We start from the raw sequence: 25603 nt of genomic DNA, 5'->3' as shown, positions 1-25603 counted from the left end.
TGGTAGGGACCACATGCATAAATGTAACAGATATGAGGATAAAATTAAAACAGATGGTAGGGAAATACTTTTATGAAAGGTTGACAGCAAGGACATAGTTCAGGATAGTAACAAGTGCCAAACCTAATCGTATCAGAGATAGGCACTTACCAGAGCTCAAAATGTAAAATGAGCATATTTCACCTACCACTTAATGTTCTAAGACGAAAATATTGAGTAACCCCAGTGAATCACTTTGACAGGGGTATTATAAGATATACATTTATTTTTAAAAAATATAAAATGTTACATTTGTAACTGGTATGACCAGTTCAGTCAGAGAATGCTATGTCATCACACATTTCTGACAGCCATTCCATCAGCAGCGTGAACTTGTAATCTTTGGACGCACAGTACAGGCGCATCACTTCCCGTATGCAAAAGGCAATTAGGTTCAAGATCTCCTGCAACACAGTAACACAACCCCATGTGGCTTCCAAATTTACACTTATTTGATCAAATACTCTCATAGTTTCAGCTCATGATTTTTTTAGAAATGTATGTGAAATAAAACATTTACCGCATCAAGTTATACAAATATCTGATTGTGGTAATATACTCTCTGGAACAGTTGACAGTCACATAACTGATCACTGACATTACAAAACCCTACCAGTGGAACCTGAGTCAGCAAAATCCAGTATGGATTTCACAAAATCCAAATTAATAATATCTCCACATCTAAAACTTTGGCCACCAAAGTATTCTTCCTTTGAAATTTCCCAACAAAAATTTTGGAACACTCATTTTCTAGTACCAAGAATGGTCGTAATCCATGTAGGGACAATAGCGCTATGAATATTATAAATGTTATTAGTGGTGTCCCTTACTTACCATTATTACTTGATTGATAAATGACAAGAAATTAAGCAAAAGTATACGCTGCACTGAAAAAGACAAAACAAACAAACAAAAAAACAATAGTAACATCACCCATTCCACTTCATCAACCAAAGCGCTAACTGCAGTCAGTGGGAAAGCCAGAAAGAAGGACAGAAGCATTTGAAATGTAGTGCTATAGAAGGATGTTGAAAATTAAGTGGAGGGATAAAGTACGTGAGAAGAAGAGATAGGATGGTGGGACACATTCTGAGGCAGGAACAATTGAAGGGAAAAATTGTAGGGGGAGAAAAAGATTGGAATATGTGACACAGATTTTTGAGGATGTGGGCTGCAAAAAATATGTGGAAATGAAGAGATTGGTGCAAGATAGGCAAAAATGGAGGACCGCATGAAACCAGTCGAAAGACTGATGACAAACAAACAAATAAACACCCTCTTCATTTGATAAATTTAACAATGTTAATTTCAACCCTTTCTGAATCACCAAATTGCATAAAAATCTCCACTCCAAACTTCAGACAAGACGTACCTGAGGCCACGTGCTCTGAAGCAGTGCCACACACTGCTGCTCCAATTTGTCAGGCAGCAGCACCTCACATGACAGCAAGTACGCCAACAACCCCGCCAAACACGTCCAGACTTTGCCTGCTGCATGTCTTGACTGTGACAACAGCAACATGTTGCGTGGACACAGGAGGCGTGTCAAACCATCACATTCTTCACAGACATGCCACACACTCACAAAGTGCTCCATCAGTCCAGTTGTCATCATATCTGGATGATGCGCAACTTGAAAGCAGAAGACAGTTGTGTCAAACCACATACACAATTTTATTTCTTAGTACTATGCATTCAGATAGTATCGATTTATGACATCCGTGGTAATGTTCAAAAGGCATGACTCACAGTTATGATCACATATTCTTTTCAAGGTGCAAAACTCTACAATGCCTGGACTTAAATGCATTCTGCTACCTGGAAGCTTTCCAACATTCCTGTCTGTTTAAATCCTTTCCAGAAACGCAACAAATTCAGGCATGGTAGATTACCATTAGTATAAATGGTTACTTACTAAAGTTTATTATTTACAAATAATGAAAGATGAAAATCTTCTCTCTGGGAGCATTTTCCTTATGCAAATAAGTGAAGCACGCTTTGAGATATAGCTTCACATCTTCTTAAACAATTTCTTTACACTTAGAAGGGTAACACAAACACTTCCTAAAGAGATGTATACTTGTGGGACTGTAGGAAAGACTGGTCCATCAAACGCAAAAAGCAAAGGGATTTGAAATTGAATACAAGGAAGTTGTTGCATGTTAGCTAGCGTGCAACAAAGTAACGTATTGGTTACCCAGTAGCCCTGAGGATGAGATCAGAGATTGTTCTTGAAACGTTGGCAGAAGACATGGTTTGTTCACCGTTCAGTCACCTGACATGGCTTGTAGCCCGAGAATCTTTCATCAATGGTAACTTCCAATGACACAGTACAACAACCCAAAAAAGAGCCATTTTCAAGGCAGAAACAATTTTTGAACATAATTTAATTTTAAAATTTGTTGCAGGATTTAACTGGCACATAACTCACCTAGAATTACTGCCAGATCCAGCACCATAGAAGGTAGCAATCTCTCAGCTGATGGAATCAAATCTCCACGGTTATGGAGGGTGCCCTGAATAACAGCCAGCGTCAATAGCACCTGCTGCTCACTTACATAACAGCTGTCACCTTCCAACAACCTCCACATCATGTTCTGCACATTGAACAAAGTTAGGATGTGAAGCCCTACTAATAACAAAGTAAAAAGTAAAACTAAAGTAAGGTTGTCCCACTATATGCCATGCAGGTGCTTTGAAAATGCTATTTTCCATGTCAAAAAAAAATAATAACATTTTCCTTTGCATGCACAATATACCGCCACGGTGGTCTAGCGGCCAGAACACTGGCTTGTAATCCTGGGGTCCCGGGTTCAATTCCCGGTGCTGCCCGAATTTACAACTTGTGTTGGGCAAGGTCGTGGTCCAGGTATCACAAAGTTTTCCTCCGGGACTTCCCCGTTTTCTCCGTGGCATCCCAACAATTACTCCCATTTTCATCATCATTTACACACAGAAGAAGGCAATGGCAAACCACTTCTGGATCATATGCATGAAACTTCAGAGGGAACTTGTTCATAATATCACCAGGGGTTGGCTCCGACCCGATGGACCCCCCCCCCCCCCCCCCCCCCCGAATTGCACAGTAAAAGTTGTGTACACATATAATGAAAACACTGCTACATAGGGTTTTCCAACTGATGAACACTCGCTTTGCCAACCCTTTGTATAACAAACTGAGCCCAAGTTCAGATGCCTAGTAAACTGATGCAGACAAAATAATTACATCTGCTCTGAATGAAGAAACACTGTGACTCAGAACTTTACAGAGTGTGTCCAGTATCTTTATCTTATTCTTGAGGTCACTGCGTCAGGAATGTTGTAGAAATGTAAGTTTTATTCTCAACAGTTATGGACAGAAATGAGAGATTATACGAATTACACAAAACACGATTACATATGTACTTCCAGCATAACTGGCCACCCCATATGACAGAGTTCCTGAAAGTGAAGTTCCCTGACTGATGGATTGGTTGTGGTGGTTCACAGAATTGGCCACTGCAGTCACCGGAACTCAATCCCTTAGTTACATGAAAAATATGGTGTATGAATGTGAAAGTAAGTAGAAGACAAGCTAAATCATCAAATTTTTTGATGCTAGAAGACATATAAATGACCCTGATGTTCTATATAAGATTCAAATCAACTTTAATTTCAAATAACCACAGTTCTGTAACCAGTGAGAATTGGACCTGTACACATAAAATATTTCTGACTGAGAATGACCTCAAAAAAGATTGTGAAGTGTTGGCATAAAATCACTGGACATCTTTACTTTGTGCAAAAATGTTATGAGAAAGAACTGACATGCATGGTATTTGAATATGTACAGTTATTACAAAAACAACATTTCATAAGATTCTTTCATTCGAGATGGAAAACATGGACTGACGGGTCCCTCTGCTAGTACACAAAGGTTATATTCAATCGTTTCAACCACAACACTCACTTGCATACGCATGATGGCCCGGGCTGGAGACTCAACGATGTCCATGTGCTTAACATTCCTTCCACCAAGAGGCACTACATGTGATGACTTACATACACTTTCATTCCTGTGATCCAGCTTTCCAACATTTCGGAATGCCTTCTCAATTTCCAACTGGAAATCTTTCATAAACAGGCCTGCGAACAAAACGCTGTGACAAGATAATGCCATAGGACAGGCCCAAAGGGATGATGAGACCAGAGAGTAAAACCCATCACTGACAAGACACTTGAGGTTTTCACAGCTGTGAGTATGAAGATTTCTGTCTTCTGGGTTGTTGCGCCGTGTAGTCTGGTCGATGTTATTCATCGCCCTGATGACGGAGGCAGTATGACCTCTGAAACGTTGGTTAACATTGACCAGACTACACAGCGCAACAACCCAAAAGACAGAAATCTTAAGACACAGTTAGTCTTCATAAGCAAACTCATGAAGCACGGTCCTTATTACGAAGCTAACAGTTGCTTGGGTAATTAAAAAATGTATTGCCTTTTATGGAATCTAAATGTTCATCACTATGTTCACAAAAGCCCATCACTGGATCCTGTCTTGAGCCAACTGAATACAGTCCACACCCTCATTTCATATTTACAGGAGGATAATTTGTGATAATATTGAATTTCAGAAGTTGCAGGGAGAATATTAAGCAAAATAATTTGTAATCAATAGAATCCTACAGTAAACTCCATGATAGAAAAATGCATTTTCACAAAAAGGAATTTGTTCTTCACATATGACAGCATACAACATGAAATACTACGCTTTATTACAAAAACAGTAAGGCAGATGTGAGAGTGATGAACTTGGCACTGGCAAGTATAAACTGAGCGCCCAAATTAAAGCAATAAGCAATGTGATTGCACTGCATCAAGGTGGAGGCTGGAAGGTGGGGGGGTGTCACACACCTGGAGTTATGTGCGACTGTATCCATGTATTGACACGTTCTTGGCTGATTCTGGCTGCAATTTGTGCACACATGATACACACTGGCTCCAAAACATCATCTGCCAAGAGAACTGGCAATGCAAGTCTGCACCGGTGCATGCAATATTTGCCGACATCACAGTGGAGCTTGAAGTCATCACAGCATCTGTCAGCTATGGATGCCACCTCCCTCAGCAGTGATTCCTGGCCAAAAGTCACAACCCTTGTCATTCTTTCTGTAATATTAATTTCTGAAGTTTCCAGATATATTTGCAAAGTGTTCATACACTTTAATATTTACAATTGTTGAAATCAATCACAATCAGTTATAATCCATACTGGGCAATATGGCTTCATATGTTACAAACACATAATAACCACTGCGACAGCCAGAGACAAAGCAGAGAGCATAAGTTAGGCTTTAGATATAAATATATAAGTATGTCTTTTTTGAGGTGGGGGGGGGCAAGAATGCACTGAAATGGAGATCTTTTGTTAATCAAAAGCTACGTTTTGATAAACACCAAAAACAACTTAAGAGACTAGTTTTTTTTACTGTGGATGACCTTCCAATCTGAATATATCCTCATTAAATATACCACAGCACATACGGCAGTGTGTGCACACCTTAGAGTAAACAAGATTGCGGAGTAAACACCACCAACAAAATTCTACCTGTTTTTGGAGTTCTAAAATGAGCATTTTAGCTCACTAAAGTATACAAAACAATAATTTTGCCTGTTCTTTTGTATGGGTGCGAAATGTTGTATCTCACTCTGAGTGGGGGGGGGGGGGCAGATTGCAGGTGTTTGAGAATAGGGTGTTGAGGAGAATATTTGGGCCTAAGAGAGAAGACGATGGGGCAAGTATGTTCACTCATTACTACTTTGTGGACAACATTTGCAACAGCTGCACAAAGAAAATAACAAAGCTGAGACTACGAAGCTACTGAAAACATGGTGCAGATCTGAAATGTTTTATTATGATTGATATTTTAATAAACATCATCATGACTGAATTCACCTGTGTGTAGTCACGGAACACAAGTTCTGGTACCTTTCTTTAAAAAAATAAATAAATAAAGTGCTGTGTGTGCGCACGTACATGCACGCAGATGTGTGTGTGCACATATTCCTGTGCATTTCAAAGTAAGCAAATTAATACCCCAGCACTAAATCACCAAAAACATAAAACTTTCACATTAGCATTTCATAACAAACAATGATGAGTGCGACAACTGTTCATGACACAAACCTTGAGTTGTTTTGCGTCAATTTCTGATATGCTGTTCACTGCATCGATTATGGCGCTAGCTGACACAAGCTGAGCCACACCTGCAGCCCCCTGCTGCTTGACACTCAGAAGCAAATTGTTACAGACGTGTTTCACGCAGCAGGATGCAACGCGCTCTGCCACGTACTCCACAGTCTTGCGCGTGGATGCTGGTTGTCCATGGAAGAAACTCTCTTCCAGAAGCAACTGCAAAACATAAAAAATAACTAAAAGTTTAATTACATTTTGTTATAGCTCCCAGTCATCACAGTGTTCAAGGTGATAAGCATCTTTTAAATACGTCTATACTTCCATGTAAATCTCACCTTCAAATGGTGAACATCCCATTCTCATGAATGAGGGTCTGGTGACCAACTCGTGGTAGAACAAGTTGTAAATCAGATGTGGAAAAAATGTCAATACCAGAATTTAGGCCAAATTAGTTTACATTTGGTGGTTATACATTCTTTGCACAAAGTGCATAAAATTAACACATAACGGGGAGGTAGTATCTTTCCACATGCATGTTTCATCTGTGAATGAAATTAATTTAAATGGAATTTGACACAAGCAGTCTTCACTAAAAGTTGATACAAGAGAATTTAATTCTGGTCTGTATGAGCATAAATATAATCTGAACTTCACATGAAACTCACAAACTTCACTTATTCTACTCCAAATGACTACATAATCACACACACAAAAGAAAATTGTATATTACATAAAATCTAGTTCTCACTAAGATCTACAACTTTTGTTTAAAAACATTTTTAATTAGGAAAACACTTAACAAAATATAAAAAGAAATTATTTCTAGCTGTAGCTGCGTGTGCTTTGCAACGAAGAAAGATATCCTATGTGCAACTTAGATCAACGAAGTGATAGTTTAATGTACAGAAGAAACAAATTTTAGATAAATATATATGCACTCCACTGATCTTAGTATAAAGAATGTGCAACAAATGAGAGTACAACATACCACATTCAGAAATACAACAGTTACAGAAACATATCCACATAAATCAAAATAGAGTACAACAGACCTACTCCCATATTAATAATTACACTATTAATAATTCCTTAGCAAATAATACAGTAGAAAAACCAAAAACTTCAACAGACTCAAAATATATTATTGCCAAATTATTATATCAAGCAAATAAATATTTATAACTTTGTACACATTTAGTTCCTTATCCACATATTACACTAAGCAGAATGCCCTATAATTATTCATCAAGAAAGGAAATTATGTTATGGACAAATCACTGCAAACAGAAGGATGGGAGAAAGCATGGCTGGTAGCAGTGCACAATCATGGCAATGATAATCCAACACAAGAAAAAGTGTGTGGTCCTGTATGTGAAATATAAGTATTATGCATGTGCATTCAAGAGCATCACAACATGGGTTTGGTAAGCTTTGTGGAATGTACCTCTTTTTGCAGTAGAGCAGAAAAAATTTCAAAGACATGGGAAGATTTTGCTGTAACATAAATGGATGAACAGACGCAAAATTTGAACCTGCAAAGTTTGGGACTAATGGCAGGCTACTAGAGTTCCAAAGTCACAAGATGGGTACGGCTACAAGAAGCTAAATCAGAAACAGTGAACTAACGAGGCACAAATTTGTCTATGCTCACAGATAATAGGTAAGGCAATGTTATAATTACTGCATGCAGCACATATGACTAATATAAATTAAGCTCAAACATCTTTAAATTTATGTAATTGTCCCTCATTTTCTCATCCCTGAAGCTCTAGAACAAGAGGAAGGAATGCAGAGAAGGAAAGGATGGAAGCCCACCAACAGGGTTGGCAAGTTAAGTGAGCAAGGGCAAAGCCCCTAATCTCCACAAGAAAAAAATAAATCAGAAAAGCAATAGTTAAAATTTACCAAATTAAATTAATATTAAAATAGCTCATGTTTGCAAAATTTAATTAAAATCATTTTATTTGTTCTCATTCCTAAGTGTACAGGTATGCCACGGGGCTTCAAACACCTGGAAAGGTAATTTACCCCATTCACTTGCACCTGAATTCTTTTCTGTTAGTAATTAAAATATAAAACCCTGATGATGAAAATTTGTCTGACTCCTAGTCCAAAGAAAATTCTGTCATGTTCTACTTTAGAAATTTCATTCTTAGGTCATTTGAGGTCAGTGGTGTATATGTATTGACCCAAAATTGTTGAGGGGAAATAAAATATTTATGGCTTAAAATTCACCTTTAAGATCTTGAGTAAGGTGCAAAGATCTACAAGTGGTTATGTTGCTAAAGTGCCTTCTGAACATTTACAGAACACAGCAAACATACCAGAACTGTTATACTATTTGTACATTTCCTAAAGTTACTGGTATGTTTCAGATCGTGGGTCACTACTAAAGAAATACGAATTTTTTTCAGCACCGTGTGAGACTCGCACTGTAGGAATTAAGTATTTTCACACCTACAAAACATGAGCACAAAATTAATTCAACAATGCTGTATCAAATGCAGAGGTAAAACAACACATGTGAGAAATGGCAGGTGAACAAGTGGCAGGCGCTAAACTCGAAGCTAGTGATTTCAGACACTACCTGTATTTGCCTCACAGCAGACGGCTTGTTCAATGATGCAGAGATTGGAGTAATGTGCTTCACTGTTCTGCAAGAGGAGCCCTTCCCACCTGACAGGCAGAGCTTCAGTTCACCCATGTAGGGGCAGCAAAGGTACAGGCACTGTTCATCCACCACGTCGAGAAAATCCAGTGGCACCACTCGTGTGGCTCCCCCTGTCAACACAAGCCCCTGTCTGTGTCCCCTTGCTAACTTTTTTCATCTGTAGCCAGATGCCTCTTCCTATCATTAGTCTATATTTACGTCAATACAGTCTATTTAAGAGGTTACCATGCAAGATGGTTATCCATAAAAGAAATTCAGGTCTTTCAATCCTAAAAATGCAAACATTACGTTCATGTTACTAAATATGTACCATAGGTAAAATTTTCTATCTAAGAAGCATCCTTCTGATGATACATCACCAACACTTTAAACACTTAATGTTTTTCATCACCTGAATTTGTCTGGCTCAGGTTAAGATTCAGCTGCAGAAAACGTGACAATGAACCTTGACGTTCCACAAAAAGTGAATAATTTACTGAACAGCTGGCCATCTGAAATATTCTTATGAAATAATACCTCCACAGAGTTTCTGAAGCCACTGGTTACGATTTACTGTTCTGCTTCGCTTAGCTTCCACTTCTCTGACAAATGAAGCAAATGAATACTAAGAAATGAGAAAGTGGAGAGTGAGTGACTTTAGCTCTCAACAACGTAATGTATCATAAATTTTATCTCGGATATTAAATTGAAACTATGTTCATTTCCTTTCATGCAATGATAACTATATGATACAGTGTGCAACAAGTCTACAATCACTGGCATCAGACAAGCCATTATTAATCTTAAAAAGGGGGAGGGGTCATAAAAAAAGACACGTGTAAACATTACACAGCTAGCATTACAGAACTACACTAAACTCAACCACAAAACACACTACCAGAAAAACAAACCACATGAACCACTTAATAAGAAGACACAGTGAAAGAAGGCAACACCCCAAAGTATGGCAGAAACTCACGGAAATAAAAATCATATCCCTCTAATTCATACGGAAAAGTGAAGAAAAGAATGCATTATCAGGTTTTAAAAGCTACAGACTTTACTACACCTGAGAGACTGCAAGCTGACAGACAACTAAGTAAGATTTGATATTTTCATGGCGGTGAGTCTCAAGATGGCTGTCTTCTGGGTTGTTGCACAGTGTGGCCTGGTAGAAGTCTACTGATGCTTCAGAGGTCATGCTGCCTGTCATCATCGCCCTGATGATGGAGGCAGCAAGGACCTCTGAAACGTCGGTAAACTTCTACTGGACTGCATGGCACAACAACCCCCAGAAGACAGCCATCTTTTGACAGACAACTAATTTTTGTGAAATCTACTATTATAATTTAAATATCACTTTTCTTAATGTCAGTAAGAAATCACAATGTTTCTGAAGTACATACTAAAAGTATAATTAGCCCATAATACATATTCTAACAATGAGCCGGCATAGCTCAGTCAGTATAGTGACTGGCTACGGACTGGAAAACCGGGGTTCAATCCCTGATGGAGGCAGAAGATTTTTCCTCTAGCCTCTGCATACAGACCAGGTCTACGGTCCACACAGCCTCCTATACAATGGGTACCGGGGTCCTTTCCCAGGGCGTGATGCTGACCACTCACCCCCATGTAGTGCCAAGGTCAAGAATGAGTGTGAGCTACACCTACTCTCCCCCAAGTGCCTACATGGCATATAATGGGACAGCTTTACTTTACTTTTATATATAATAATGGCTTTCTGTTTAAATAAAAATTTTCTGGTAAATATTTTACAAACTACCCCTTCAAGGAGCTTTCTGACATAAGTCCAAATTCCTTGGTCACTTGAAAAACATTTTAAAACAGATCCAACAAACTTACTTTCATTCTGTATAAACCTCAGAGTGCATTATTATGTAACATTCTAAATAACCTAACAATTTCAGATAGTCATGACAAGAATAAACTCAGAAAATCTATTTAGAATCCCTGAAATACCATTTTTAAGGTAAAATATGCATATTTATCTAAAATGTATAAAATTATGCATAAAAACAAACTGTTTAAAACTTTGAAAAACATTTAGTACCAGTGGCAAAAACATTATTTCATTAGTCTGTCTATTAAAGCATACAATTTAATTTTTCAAAGTGTAAACAGTTTTGTTTGTATGCATTATTTTACATATTTCAGATAGTCAACACTGCACAGTATGCAAGGTTTTAAAATATGCACGTCTTATGCCACACACAGTAGAAGTCTGAAGTAAAGAGTACAGCCTATGCTGAAAAATTAATTTTTAAAAGTGTTTTTTATGCATGGCCAACCTAATAAAATATATATATAACTAACTAGATGGCTTACCGAACCCAAAGGTTCATCACCGAATTAACCAAAGCCCTCCACTGGACCCTGTCCTGGGCAAACAAAAAAAAATACCTATACACCATGTTTCAAATGTAGCTTTACAACTTCGCAGGAGAATATAAATTGATTTAAAGGATGTGAGCAATATTTTTAAATGCACAAATTTAGCCAAACACATCAAGTTTCATGCACACAAACTGTAGTACCAAAAACCGCCACCGCAAGCTGTAGGCCACATGTTTCTGCAGACGCCATGGAACAGATTAGGGAGAGCTTCGCTCGAAGTCCACGCAAGTCAATGAGACGTGCATCTCGGGAAAGTTGGATTCCACATGTGACTGTGTGGCGAGTGTTACAAAGATGTTTACACTTAAGAGCGTACAGATTATCCATGGTGAAGCCATTTCAGATGGTGATAAACTGGCTCGTAGTTCCTCATTCCTCAACTTGACGAAGATGACCAGGAAGGACGCATTCACTTCCAGCAACATGGTGCACCCCCTCATTACCTCGGAGAAGTATGCGAGTACCTCAACAACCGTATCCCAGGTCGGTGGATGTCGGGTCGCACCAATAGCATCGCCACCTCGTTCCCTGGATCGAACACCTTTAGATTTTTTCTTGTGGGGATTTGTTAAAGACTGAGTGTACGTGGCACCCTTACCTGCAAATGTGGCCAAACTCCAAACTCGAATTACCGCCACAGTTGCTGAAGTGACACCGGAGATGCTACACTGTGTGTGGCAAGATATTGACTACAGATGGGACGTCTGCCGCATAACAAATGGAAATCACATTGAACCATAAACATCTGATGGACATAAAACTTGAAGTGTTTGACTACATTTCTATGTTCTGAAATTATATGTTTCTCCTATCAGTTCACCAATATCTCGCCCTCAAGTTGTAAAGCTACTTTTGAAACATGCAGTATAACATATACCTGATTCTACTATTCTGTCGATAGGCACATCTTGTTTCCAAGCGTAAAACAGTTCTTCCAGAAAGTGTGAAGATTCAAACAGCCAGCCTAGCAGCAGCCTGATGAGCAATGACGGTCTGGCTGGCAACTGGACACCTTGATATAGATGAAACAGCCGCTCAAACACAGCCCTATAGTAAGGGAGGTGTGCAGAAACTGGATCCATCATAGACAAATACTTCACAACCCAAGGTGTCGTGAGGACAAGCTTGTGAGCCTGCACGGCCTCATTTATGCATGCCAGGACATCCAACTGAGGACATAACTGCAATCAGACACAATCCTTACTTGCAACAGACACTTGAAAGTCAGGTACAGAAAGAAACAAGCCATATAGTGTGTTACTGCAATGCCCTGACCAAAAAGCCCATAGCAAAATTATGTAACATAAACAAGTATAAACAAGACAGAAACACTACCTAAGTATGACTGCCATTATCACCATAAATTTATCGGCAAAACTTACAGACAACTAGTAATGCAAGCACACAGGGGTTTTTTGTTGTAACATGCTAAGACGTCAGGATAACACCTGCACATTGAATTTTGATCACATTCAAGTTATATTACTTCTAAATGTGTTTATGACATGATGCAAGGACGTTACCATGATCATCAATCGTACCATAATATTTTTGTGTTTCTTAAGACATTATATTGAAAAAAGGGGCACATTTTTCAAATGTCTACTACAATACAAAAGTTCTAAACATCATACAAATTAATGCTGTTATTTTATTTATTTATACTTTATTTAATGACACTTTTTCTGTATCTCAGGCTACACAGCATCAAATGAGAAGATGATAGTGAAAAAAATTGGAAATTAGGCGGAAGGTTGCGATCATGGCCTAATTTAAGGTAGTATCCTGATGAGACTGAGGAAAACCACAAAAAAACCCGTCAGGATAGCCAGTCTCTGGGCCATGGTTATTGTTATCACCATTCCACAAGTTCACGTGCCACGCACTGTCAAGAGCAACTCGGAAAGTATCAAAATTGTGTAGCTGGTTTACGTAAGTGTTTATATATCATTTTTGTTATGATATTTGTAAATGAATCAGACAGGAGATGGGAAAACACTTTCAGACTGTTGACTGTTGCCAACCTGTTCAACTTCTGTGACCATTATAATTTTCAAGAAAAATACATGAACAAGCAAATGCTAAACACACCCAGAAGGTGAGCAAGCAAACACTTGTGAGATTCTCTCTTTGATGCATGAGTTCAATAGTTCTGAGATTAATGGCAAACTACTGGGTCGCATCCATCACACTATCGAATGTTCCAACAATCTCACCTTGGCACGTAAAGCAGACTGCGATGACACCATGTCCTCTGGAAGAACTTTTACTCTTGACTTGTATGGTAGAAATGTGACCAAACCAAGGAACTTGCCAAGTAAGCGAAGTGCAGACACACATGTCAGGTAACTTCTGCGAGTGGCATCATCAACATATGTGTCTGCAAACAACTTACAACTTACAACAAGAACTTCATTACAGAGAGAAAGTTCAATGACATGTCAAGTAGTTGATGTTACATTTATGGAACAATCTGTACAAAATTAGGTCATTTTTCTGGCACCTTCACCATAAGCTATTCCTAATATAAGTAACTTTTTACATGAAGTATTCTTGCAATTTTTCTCTCCAAGCTACTTATAGCTGGCAGTCTGCAATATTACTTACAAATGTAAATGTCTGGTTTCATAAAAATTGGAATGAAATTGTTGAACAGAGAAACACCAATAACTAAGAATGTCAAACAGTAGATCTCAATGAACAGATGCCATATTACTTCTGTAAGGTTTCCTGTGTAAGTTGTGATGAAAGAACCTTCGTCAAACAAGAGTACAGAATTGTGTTCCTCGGAATTTGGTTTGTCAGCTGCATCCTGCGTTTTTAAACAAGGTACTATTTCTGAAATGATTAAAAAAAGGGTGGAGGTGCACATGCAGTGCCATCACCTTGCTCTTTACCCCACACCAAGGACATGAATGTAACTTGGTCCTTACAGTACTGTGTCTGTACAACTTCCAATTGCTTGCAAATAAAATGTTGCAAAATGATGGAAATAAGATTTGTATGATTTCAGGTTTTCACAGCGGTAGTCATCAGGCGCAACAACCCCGAAGACAGAATTCTTCGCAATAAGATTTGTTTCTCTTCTTGGAAATAGAGACCAAGGTTTTATCATTTAACACAACAGAACTTGCATCTGTTACCATGAGATCTCTCACATTACCTACAGAAAACTTTACTTACACAAGCAGATAAAGAGTACTAAATTAGAGTATAGTTATTTCAAAAATTTTCGCATTGGTTTCCATATTTCATAGAATAAACACTAAAAACATATGAAACAAATGTAGACTAAACTTCTTATGCAAAGACAAGTTAATTTAAATTTTATATTCAGGTAAATATTTTATTCATAATAATGTTATACTCATTTTGATTTTCTAGCTACAAAAATTTGACAAACGTATGCAAGACTTGAGGTTTAATGGTGATGAGGATAACACACAGATCCAGTTTGTAAAACACTGTTTTTTTTTAACAAATAATCAAGATTACAGACAATGACCAAAGTAAAAGAGTTCAGCTAATTGCAACATACCATCATCAGAAACCTTCATACTTATAATGAAAGATGTCATCTGCATGGTTTTGCCCTGAAAGTGGAGATGGTATGTTTCTCCAAAATGCTAGTATCTACAATCAAGTCTACACAGCACCAAAACCCATCATCATAATAATAAATATAGTTTATTCTTATGATACAATTTACTCTGTCTGCCCACTCAGAGCATTTAATACCAGTAGTCAATCAGTTCTAATAATGTAGCTTGAAAATTAAACAAGATAAATAGCTATACCATGTACATAAACAATTTTCCACACAAGCCAATTCTGAGAAGTCTGATAAAATCTTAACTGTACTTATACATCTTTCCTCTGTCGCCCTCGGTGAACTAGTGGTTCGCGTGCTCGCCACTGGACCCAAGGTTAACGGGTTCACTCCTGGCTGAGGTCGATGGATTTTTAAGGGTGATAAAAATCCATAGCACAACTTCCTTTGGAGGGGAAACAAAGCCGACAAACCCACATCATAGATTTACGGCATGTTAAAGAACCTTACGAGCATGATACGAGATGTTTTGTAAGCAAAAATTCAGTGGCCATTTCTCATCCAAGTCTCCTGATTAACTGCTAGATGGCTCTGGCAGTCAAATCAGGATTGAGTACAAATTGTGCAGTCAGTGGGCTGGTCACTCATTATTCATAAATGCACACTTCAAGACCAAGAAACCTCTGAAAAAGGAGGTGGCAAAAACCCACAACAGGGTTGTAGAGCCAAGAAACAACAACAACTTCTTTCCTATTCAGTACCACACTACCTGTGTCCTCCAAATCTGAAGCCATGAAACTGGTCTCATTCAGTGTCAGTATCTCAGAGGCAAGGCTGTCACCCAGGTGCTGCAGAAAAGCAGGATGTGAGGAGTGCAGGATGAAGTCATGATAGAACTCCTGCTGTCCAGGGAATGATGGCTGTGGACATGGCCCCCCACACTGGAATGGAGTTATGAGCCTCTCATGCAGGCGACTAAGCTTCTCTGGGTTCACGTCCTTCAAGATGTCAAGGCCACCGTCACTGAACGCTGCCAGTTCCTGCAGCACATACATTCCACAATAATGTAAAGTGAAGCTGATCTGCTACATGCCATGGAGGTGCTTGCAAGAGAGGAGGTATAGGTCCTATTCATTCTTGGCCTCGGCACTAGATGGGGGTGAGTGGTCAGCATCACAACCTGGTCACACTTTACCTCCTGAGGAAATGACTCCTGGCACCCAGAGGCTGGAAGAAAAATCCCCTGCCAGGGACCAAACCCTTGCCATTCTATCTGTTGTCAGACGCTGTACTGACAACTGCCCCAGCTAAATACATTCTAGGACACAAAAGTAAATGTTTATTTCAAGGGAAAATGTCATCATTTTAATTACAGTACTACTGGCTGGATACATGCACAGCAATCTCCTTTTAAAATGATACAACTTTCCTGTTTTTTCTTGTCCTCATGAGACCCTAGTACCAGTATAATCTGTTAACCTTCAGGAAGGTCACGATGCATTTATTAGAGTGCAATTTTTGCACATATCAAGTAAGTCTAATAAACTACAGATTTGAAAGATGTACCTTACTTTAATTTGGAGTACAAATACTTTAAATGTGCTCTCTTCTGTTTTATGCTCTTTGATGACTTTAATGTTCATTTATTGCTGATATACATCTTTCAGAGGGAAAATTAAAAAACTACTTCATCATACAGTCATTAAACATGTAATTCTGCTAATATCAATCTTGTACGGGATACATAAAATAGGTTAAATTCCTTCACAACAATATTATTCCTAACATTCTACAGCAAAAATAAAAATGATTAACCTTCATAAAATTAAATATATGGAACCTCAAACAAATTCAATATCCTACATTCTTTTCTCAAAGCAAACTCCATACATACATTAAATTACTGCAGTCATTAGTGTGGATTTCAACACAGCCGATCAACAACAAATCAGGCATTCTGCATTCAACAAACATTGGAGAAAAAGTGGAAGCACAATGGGATAGTACAACAACTATTTATGGACTTCAAGAAAGCCTACACACAAATCAGTTAAAATACAAATATTACAAACATTCTCACTAATTTGATAGACACATGAAATTAGCTTGGTTAATTAAATCTATTGAAACAAAACCGATAGCAAATTCTATATATGAAAATATCCATTTGATAAATCTCCTAATCACGATCTCAGTCTGTTTCTTTTGTTGATCTTGTGCTGCACTCTTGTGACAAGATATTAATTTTGCAATATAAAATTAACAACCAAGGTAAAGCATGAAAAGTGTTGTTGTTTGTTTTTGCTGTTGTTTAATAACTTAATTTTTATCAACATAAATAGCTTTAGTAACATAAGAAACACGTTACACTCCACAAACCAAAAAAATTAATGTTTCTGACCTACACTCGCTGGTTTCTGATCCATCCATGAAAAACAAAAGTATGAATGAATGAAATTAGAATCCTCTTTCTTCAATCAAAGACAGTTCTGTAGCACACAGAGCCTAATAACTGGCGGAAATTGTATGAAGCACTCACTGCCTATTTTCAGGTATTAGCATATTCACCTTCAAGGAATGATGATGTCAAGAATATCTCATCTTTGTCCTTGACTGGTACTCAAACTAGGTCCTTCCTAAATGCAAATCACAAAAGCTACACAAGGCTGCTGGTGAAGAAGTAAAGAGCAAAGAAGGAAAAATTTTACTGTACTTCCAAACCTTTGTGTCCCTAGCATGAACCTTGCTGGGGTTTTTTTGTTCCCCCCCCCCTTCGTTAATGTTTTTCCTTAAAAGCTGGAGTGAGTGACAATCAATGGCTGTGAACATATAATCACAAAGCAATCATGATTCAATTTAAAGTGTGAATAAGTTTTAATTTGTCTGTACGCAACCACCCAGACTGAACAAATTTTCATAACTTTTATATTTTGGTCCTCTGGATTGTGATGTGTAGTCTGGTATGTCAATACCAATGTTTTGTTGGAATATGTCACCTACTTTAAAGCTGATGACATCACAAACTAAAAGACAACAAATAACGTTTTCACCACAGAGAAACACTAAAAAATTTCAAATTAATTTTAAACAAAGTTGGATAATGTGGATAACTGTTTAAGATTTCCGGTGTATTACTGATTTATCTTTTATTTAAATTTCAGTTCTTTGAACTGCAAATGTTCAGCAATAAAACATTTATACTTCCCCACCAACACTAGCAAAGTTTTTCATCTGTCACCTGGGGACAGTTATGTGTACTAACATACAAAAACCATAAAAATGAAGGGATACGGTAAAAGGTAAAAGCCATATATTCAAGAGAATATGTTGAAAACCCATCTAATTACGAGAAACAAAAAGCCACAGAATTTTGACACAGTCCTACAAACAGAAATAAGGAAGAAACAGACCAATGGGAGAGCAAAGATATAATGAAGCATGTGAGAAAAGATGTGAAGCAGCAAGGATGAATGAAACATAGGTAGGGTAGGTGTAATGTTACATAATTCAAGATTACTCATATTATATAGACACAACTTAAGAAATGATGAAAGAGGAGGGTGAAAAGGAAAATAGCAGGTAAAAAAATTATATCTATTTGAATTTTTAGACTGTACAAACTGAAATACTTACACTAGAACTGGAGTAACCACTGCAGGTTCCAAGCAGTTGGGAACGAAACAGACGTGCAAAGTGTACAAAGTTGGCAGGCTCACTGTGTAGGCTAAGCAGTGTCCTTGTACGTGGTCCCAGTGTAACGGCAAATGACCAATCGGGCAACATGTGGTCCGCCTCCCACGTGCGAAGAATTTCGTAGAAACCATCACGTTGCTTGCGAAAAACATGAAATGCCTGGTCTGTTGGAAAGTTGTGACGATTGTCAGTGTCTGACTGGAAAGACACATTGCTCTGGACTGCTGCAACCAAAGATGTAAATCTTCTAGCCTTTGCCATGTCAGAAATGAGAAGTCCATTGACAAAATCATATAAATCTGGCATAAATGTTGAAAAATATCTATTATCAGCAAGCATTTTTAACGTAATCTTGTCAAAGCACTCTAGAAGCTGTCGCTGTTGGTTCAACACTGATATGGCAAAATACACACAGTTGTGCACTGTATTAAAGAAAGCATATTTCTTCATATTCCATACTCCACGATCTAGATGATGAACAGCATTCCCACTGCATTCTGTCGGGGAAAAACGCATCTCATCCGTACTGCATCCAGCGGGGACGTGAACCACGAGCAAGCTCACCACAAAGCACAATTCCGCCATAATGTTTAAAACTAAATTTGAACTTATCAAGCGAGAATACACATCTGCTAACACTTGCAGCTGTTCTAAGAAACTCACTAGGCCAGGCTCTGCCACAATAGATTCATTAATATAGGAAACAATCACTTTTGTAGGAGACACAGTCACATGCCTCTTGTCACACCTTTGCCTAAGGCGTTCTTTTCGCAACAGTGTCCTTTCCTCCTCGAAGTTCTTACTGTTGCTTGTTTCTACTGGCTGTTCACAAAATGGGGCACTGGGTTCACATGATCTCAATGTCAATCCAAAACATACATCATCACCTGCAACACATATCAGCAACATTACAACTTACAGCCCATCACGATTCACTGTAAAAACAACAACAACAACAACTTCTGAAGAACCCTATCAATGGACTTTGGTAACGTGAAGGAATATTCGTTTAGGACATTCTATCTACTTCATCACCAGTACTCCTGTCTGAAGCAATAATATCACAGTGCACTTCATACTGGTGCTCTGCAAAAGAGCTCCTGTAAAGTTTGCTTATGCATTATGGGGTGGCTTAATCCTAGATGCCAAGTTACATGTTACTTTAACTCCTGTGACATTACTTGACTTATGTAATAAGCAGTCACTCACTAGGCAGTGTTATTTCCTGTACCAAAATGTGGAATAATAAATGTTCATATATGATTCCTATGCGACTAGTGGTCCTATAATAAAAGAAGAGGATCCCAGCATGTATTTCAGGATGCTACAGTTCCACAAAAATGAGCCGGGATAGCTCAGTCGGTATAGTGACTAGCTACGGGCTGGACGACCGGGGTTTTATCCCTGACGGGGGCAGAGGATTTTTCCTCTAGCCTCTGCGTCCAGACCGGCTCTGGGGCCCACCCAGCCTATTTTACAATGGGTACCGGGGTCCTTTCCCGGGGGTAATGCCAGCCGGGGCGTGATGCTGACCACTCACCCCATGTAGTGCTGAGGTCAAGGAAGAGTAGGAACTATACCTCCACTCCCCCAATGCGCCTACATGGCGTTAGTGGGACGCTTTACTTTACTTTACTTACAGTTCCACAAAGAATTATTCAAGAAACCCAAATCAAAATGCTATGTCCACTGGAAGGAAATTGAATGAAACATTAGGACCATCCACATTCCTATAAGGAAAATTAGACATATGCTCATGCCTATGAAGGATGACCTAAGTCTGAAGGTCCCAGGTGTATACTGGATTTCCTGCGAGTGCAGAAAGGTGTATGTGGTGCAGACAGGGAGATCCATTGAAACCAGGTGCAAAGAGCATATGAGGCACACACTTAAATATCCTGAAAAGTCCACAGTAGCGGAATATAGCATAAATAAAGGGCAACACATCGAATTCCATAGGACATCCGTGTTGGACAAGGCATCTAGATATATGGATTGGCTCATAAAAGAAGCCTTTGATATCTGCCCGAACAACTAACAACTTCAACAGAGATGACGGTTTCACTCTGAGCCGGGCCTGGTACCGTGACAAAACTGCTGTCTGCCCAGAAGGCCAAGGCAGCTAGTGCAAGCCAGTTCCCATTGGCCAGCGTGAAAAAAAGCAACGGACAGGCTACCAGCAACATCATTACTACCTGCTGTCCACCGCCAGTTCCCACCAGCTAGCATGAAACAAAGAAACGGACTAGTCACCCAGCAGCCCTGAGGATGAAAACAGAGATTGTTCTCGAAACACTGGCAGAAGATATGGTTTAATCACCGTTCAGCCACCTGACACAGCATGTTGTGAGAGAGTCTTTAATGAAATACAAAACTTTTGAAACTGTAACTGGATTTAAGTTTTACTTTAAATAATGTGTTTATATTTCAAATCTATTGCTTCAGGTAACAGTTCTACCACCACACGGTGATGTGACTGGACGAATACCTGATCCTTCTGAGTGAGAGGTTTTAATGATTAGTGAATGCTTAAAAAATATCTCACTGCACGAATGTTCCACACGATAGTAGACACAAGTAATTCATCAATGATAAATACTAAATCCAAAGAACAGAATCCTTCAAAAGCTAATGGTATGCTCAGTTATAACTGCTATACTACTGCATTCAATACAAACCATTAGATTTTGCAGCACTCAATCGAGTTGGATTGATTCTCTTGTGTGATCTGCGTTCGTTGCCATCAGAAGACGGCAGCATTTGCTCCTGTGCACAAGTGCTCTTCTTTTTACCAGACCTTGTTCCCTTCACAATAAAATCCTGTAAACTGAAACTTCTTTGCAAGGTGGCAGAGTTATTATGTTTGTGTTCCTGCACAGGACTGCTTTGTGCAAGTGGCTTCCCGAAGTTAAAACCAGATGGAACTGCCACAGTCTTCCTCTTCACCACATCTGCAATTTTCCTGTTACCTCCCTCCTCAATTCCTGAATATAAAACATCTGCAATTTCAAGGGACTTTACCCCCATGTTAGTATCAGCACTCTCGTGCTGATTTGGAGGAAATAACGCCTGGCGGCTCTTCACATTATTTCTTCTCTTTTGCAACGTTCTGTGCACCTTACTAGGGGTAGGAAAACTGCTCAATTGCAAGATCCTGCAACACCAAGAAATCAAACAGGAAATAAAGTTTGAGATTTCCATTTCTGTAGATCGTTGTCTTCTGGACTGTGAAACCATGCAGTCTTGTAAGTGGATACTAACAATTCAGAAGAACAAATTGCCTGCATCTTGCTGAAGGCAAAGACAGTATGTTCCTCCAAAATGATGGTAACCACCTATATGGCATCACAAGCCAGAATACCATCATCCAAAAAAACAGGACATATTTGATACTTTCAGCAGAATATTTATGACAAACATAGGGTCTACCAAAGCAGAGACAGGACCGTCATAAAGAAATTATTTCCTGAGTATATATTCAATCACGTTCAGGGGTGCTGATATTATAAAACTTTAAATTAAGTAAACAACAATCAGGACAACCTCTCAGTTTAATACTGTCTAAACAAACAAACTTTGAAGAAATCCTCTGCTGGATCATTTAGTTTCTGATCATTACTCGTAACTAAAACTGGTCATGCAACTTACAATCTAAGTGACATTAACTATATCAGGGTTAGGTTTTTCCTACACAGCTGACATTTGCACACAAAGTTCCTGTAGCATATTACAAAGAAATAAGGTCTTCTAAAGTACATGGAATTTTAATTTTTTTTAATGTATTTAATCTCAAATGATAAAGAATTATGAAAATATATCACATTCAAAATAAAAAGAAACTGGCAGGATTTTATTATAGAAACACAGAATATGAATCTTACAGTTCAATGTTAAATTTGCATTTCATAAATATGAGTGCCATACTTCGATAGGAGCTTCAAACTAATAATTTAACATATCATAAACATATTTAAAGATCTATTTATATAATACTAATGCAGGCTGCATGTGGCCCTCTAGGTTTTCTGTGCAGCCTGCATATATTATTTATAATACTGTCACTCTGTATGACAAAATATTTACTTGATATCAGGAGATATTCTTTGCTAATACAGTTTTCATATGGAAGTAACTGTTGCTGTGAACAATGGTTTAGCTGTACGCTGTTAAATAAATTCATCTATTCATTTACTGTATGCCTTCATCTTTGATTTTTTCTACGTACATATTTTGAACTTTGGGCATCTGGCTCTTCTCACAAAATATTCTATCATATGAATAAAAACGTGTTAAAAATAGTTTTTAAATAGCAGATATATAGGATGTACAAAACAATACTTTCTATACAATAGTACTTCAAGACTTTAACTTAATTAAATATCCATTACTGCAACAAGAAGTGATAGCATGTGCTGATTCTACACATAACATAGAATGCACATTCAGCCTCAACATGAAACTAAATTGAGTTGCAAAAACAAAAGTTATATAATTTAATTTAAACAAAATCTTCTTTAACATATTATATTTACTTAGACAGTAATAGTCTTCACAAAATACAATAGCAAGTGTAGTTTTATACACCTCGTATCTACTGTTTAAAAATAATTTGAACACATATTTTTATTCACATAACAGAGTACTTTTTGAGGACAGCCAGAGGTCCAAAGATGGACAATTATGTCTAAAACATGAGCCTAGAAAAAATAAATGTAAAGATACATAAGAAATTTCAGTACTAATTTCCTTGTTGTGTGGAGATGGACACTTAACAACATTTAGTTAAATTCACAGCATGATGTTCCTATATAACTTTAAAGAGTTCAACATCAAATTAAAAACTAGGATGATTTTTACTGGTTTACACTTGAGAGATACATAAGAAATGCAAAAACAGAAATTTAAACTAGCATTGAAAGATTACTCAAGCAAAAGCAATGTTAAATATCTCATTACTGACTGATTTTACGGGAAATTATCGAATAATATGTGATCAGAATATTATATTAGCAGCATTTTTAATAAACTGCCATGGGGTTTTGAATAACTTATCCTAATTTATAACCCTGAGGTATGCAAAGAAAATATGGTCTTCCATAAGAACAGTACAAAGATTTTCCCCCTTATTGTCATGCCCAAAACTATTTTGAGTGTTGTGGAGTCAACTAGTTTAAATAAATTGCTGCTGTAAAGGTGGCAACTTACTTCAGCAAATGCACTCACCTTGAAGTCTGCTCCCTCAAAAAGTTCAAAAAGTAAGGCACAAAATCTTTTCTGCTACATTTTGCATGTTTCAATTCAACAGGACAGCCAATCTGCAAAATAAAGTTTGTCCAGTGAACTATATAACCATACATGATCTGGGAAGGAAAACACAGGACACAAAGTCCCATTACCAGACCTGTTAAAGCACATTAACAACACTTCTTCCACAACTCGTCATGGTGTATGGTACACCACATTCAAGAAACAAATATTAGACAGAAACACTGACTTGAACTCTGTATGAGATGTCTTCTTGGCAAGCGGTGCACATGACAAATTATTTCAGTGCTGCAATTCAGGGTCTCCTGCACCTCATGACAGGTTCAACAACTTATAATATAACGTAAGACTGTTTATTGGAAAAGGGAAAGAGTTGTGCCACTCCTGCAAGAATTACACAAGAAAAGGTTAGCAATAGCCACTGTAGTGACATAGATCTAACTTCAAATAATAGACTGAAACATGAAAATGATTTGTAATAGATGAGATGGATGGGCATCAACGACATCACGACCATATTAAGATCAGTTACAGGGTCCATCATATCTCTTATCTAATGGATAAAACAAAATAGTTTTGCTGGAGTAAATAAAGCTGACCAATCACACATATAATGTAAAGGTCTCGGGATATATAGCCTTACTCCATGCCACCTATAAGACTTGATAATACAAGTAAATTTACTCAGCACTTAATGGGCTTTGTCTATTGGGTCCTTCTATCTTACATCAGAGCCATAGATAGTTTCTGATACTTCACATTCAGTTATTCAACTGGGTATACCAAAAGGAAATGCATCCATAAAATACTGTGATTAAAAACCCAACTTCGGTGATTTGTGCTGATTCCTGCATAATAGCTGCCACAAAGACTATCAATGTGTTTTAAACAAAAGTAACTTACTAATAATTCAGAGCTTAGAAATATACCATTTTTCAATCCTTGACTGTCAATACATGAAATCAATTTAGCAACTGACACTTAGCAGCACAGCTGTTACATCAAATTTCAGTGTCACGGCAGTGACGATATCGATTCTCGTTGCAACGCCGAACTTGTGGGTAGATACCATTCTGGAAAAACATACTACCTCCACCTTCAACACTGAGGATAGAGGTAGAATGCTCTGCACAGCGTTATAATCTAGAAGACCAATATCAACAGTTGTTACCTGCTTTTACATTTCGTTCTTACCGCTACAAAATCAAATACAACTTGAATATCTCTCAAATGGGCAAATACTTCGAACCCATGTGCCACGAAATGGAACTGCCACAATTCGCTATACTTCAATGAGAATCGTGTTCACGATTATATTTCTTCATACAAGATACAATCCATGCAATGATTGCATTATAACGACTAATACTACATTGAAATTTTATAAAATTACCATATGATCTCTTGTCAGCCATGCAATTAAATCATCTACAGATATTTTGCGACAAATCAAGTCATTCAGCATTTGTTCCGCCATTCTAACATTCGACATTACCACAGCAAAAACTATATAAGCAGTGTAGCCACAACATACTGGGAAAAGCTGGATTAGTTTCGTTAGATTGAAAAATGTGTGGACGTTAAACGCATCAATTCTAGCGCACATATATTTTTAGCATTTTGCAAAAACTTTGATGCTGGAAGAGTAGTACACAGTTTGATTCTCTTCTATGGGAGGTTGAAATGGTAAAGGTTAAAGTACGACCGAGTTAGCTTTTTGGTTGGTTGGTGGCAGTGCCGAGGTAATGAGTGGGGTTAAATCCCATATTCCAGTATGCTAAATGTAAAACATATGTAAAAAGCGAGAGAGATGTAA

General features: G+C 37.9%; 1 protein-coding gene across 3 annotated transcripts; it reads right to left on the bottom strand.

Moving 5' to 3' along the window:
* Positions 1 to 245: 245 nt before the first annotated feature.
* On the bottom strand, positions 246 to 25333 carry dlt (codanin-1 like protein dlt). Of its 3 annotated transcripts, none has more exons than XM_087345099.1 (14): positions 25181 to 25331; positions 23746 to 23837; positions 21201 to 21676; positions 18463 to 19409; positions 15599 to 15869; positions 13496 to 13659; positions 12157 to 12460; positions 8802 to 8995; positions 6206 to 6430; positions 4933 to 5155; positions 3989 to 4164; positions 2471 to 2636; positions 1412 to 1671; positions 246 to 443 (listed from the first exon to the last, which is right to left on the bottom strand). In XM_087345099.1, exons 1-14 carry the CDS (start codon positions 25277 to 25279, stop codon positions 312 to 314), a joined length of 3729 nt encoding a protein of 1242 aa, XP_087201225.1. In that variant the 5' UTR covers positions 25280 to 25331; the 3' UTR covers positions 246 to 311. The 3 variants fall into 3 exon arrangements, with proteins under 3 accessions (XP_087201225.1, XP_087201227.1, XP_087201226.1); XM_087345101.1 differs by lacking the exon at positions 25181 to 25331 and adding an exon at positions 24959 to 25106; XM_087345100.1 differs by lacking the exon at positions 8802 to 8995 and having other exon boundaries at positions 6206 to 6450; positions 25181 to 25333.
* Positions 25334 to 25603: the final 270 nt, after the last annotated feature.

Source organism: Zootermopsis nevadensis, unplaced genomic scaffold, assembly GCF_977971745.1.
Source record: "Zootermopsis nevadensis isolate Lab colony 2312 unplaced genomic scaffold, Znev_1.0 Znev_ptg000008l, whole genome shotgun sequence".
Taxonomy (NCBI): Eukaryota; Metazoa; Arthropoda; class Insecta; order Blattodea; family Termopsidae; genus Zootermopsis; species Zootermopsis nevadensis.
The sequence above is the reverse complement of the archived record's forward strand: the minus strand, read 5'-3'. Positions and strand labels throughout refer to the sequence as shown.

Excerpts from the sequence above, each read along its gene's own strand:
- dlt (XM_087345099.1), bottom strand. The coding sequence starts at position 25,279 with ATGTCGAATGTTAGAATGGCGGAACAAATGCTGAATGACTTGATTTGT. Across the intron at positions 8,996-12,156 it reads CGACAGAATAGTAGAATCAG|GGGGAGCCACACGAGTGGTG; the intron begins GTATATGTTATA and ends TTGTGTTGACAG. Across the intron at positions 444-1,411 it reads TTCAGAGCACGTGGCCTCAG|GAGATCTTGAACCTAATTGC; the intron begins GTACGTCTTGTC and ends ACTGTGTTGCAG.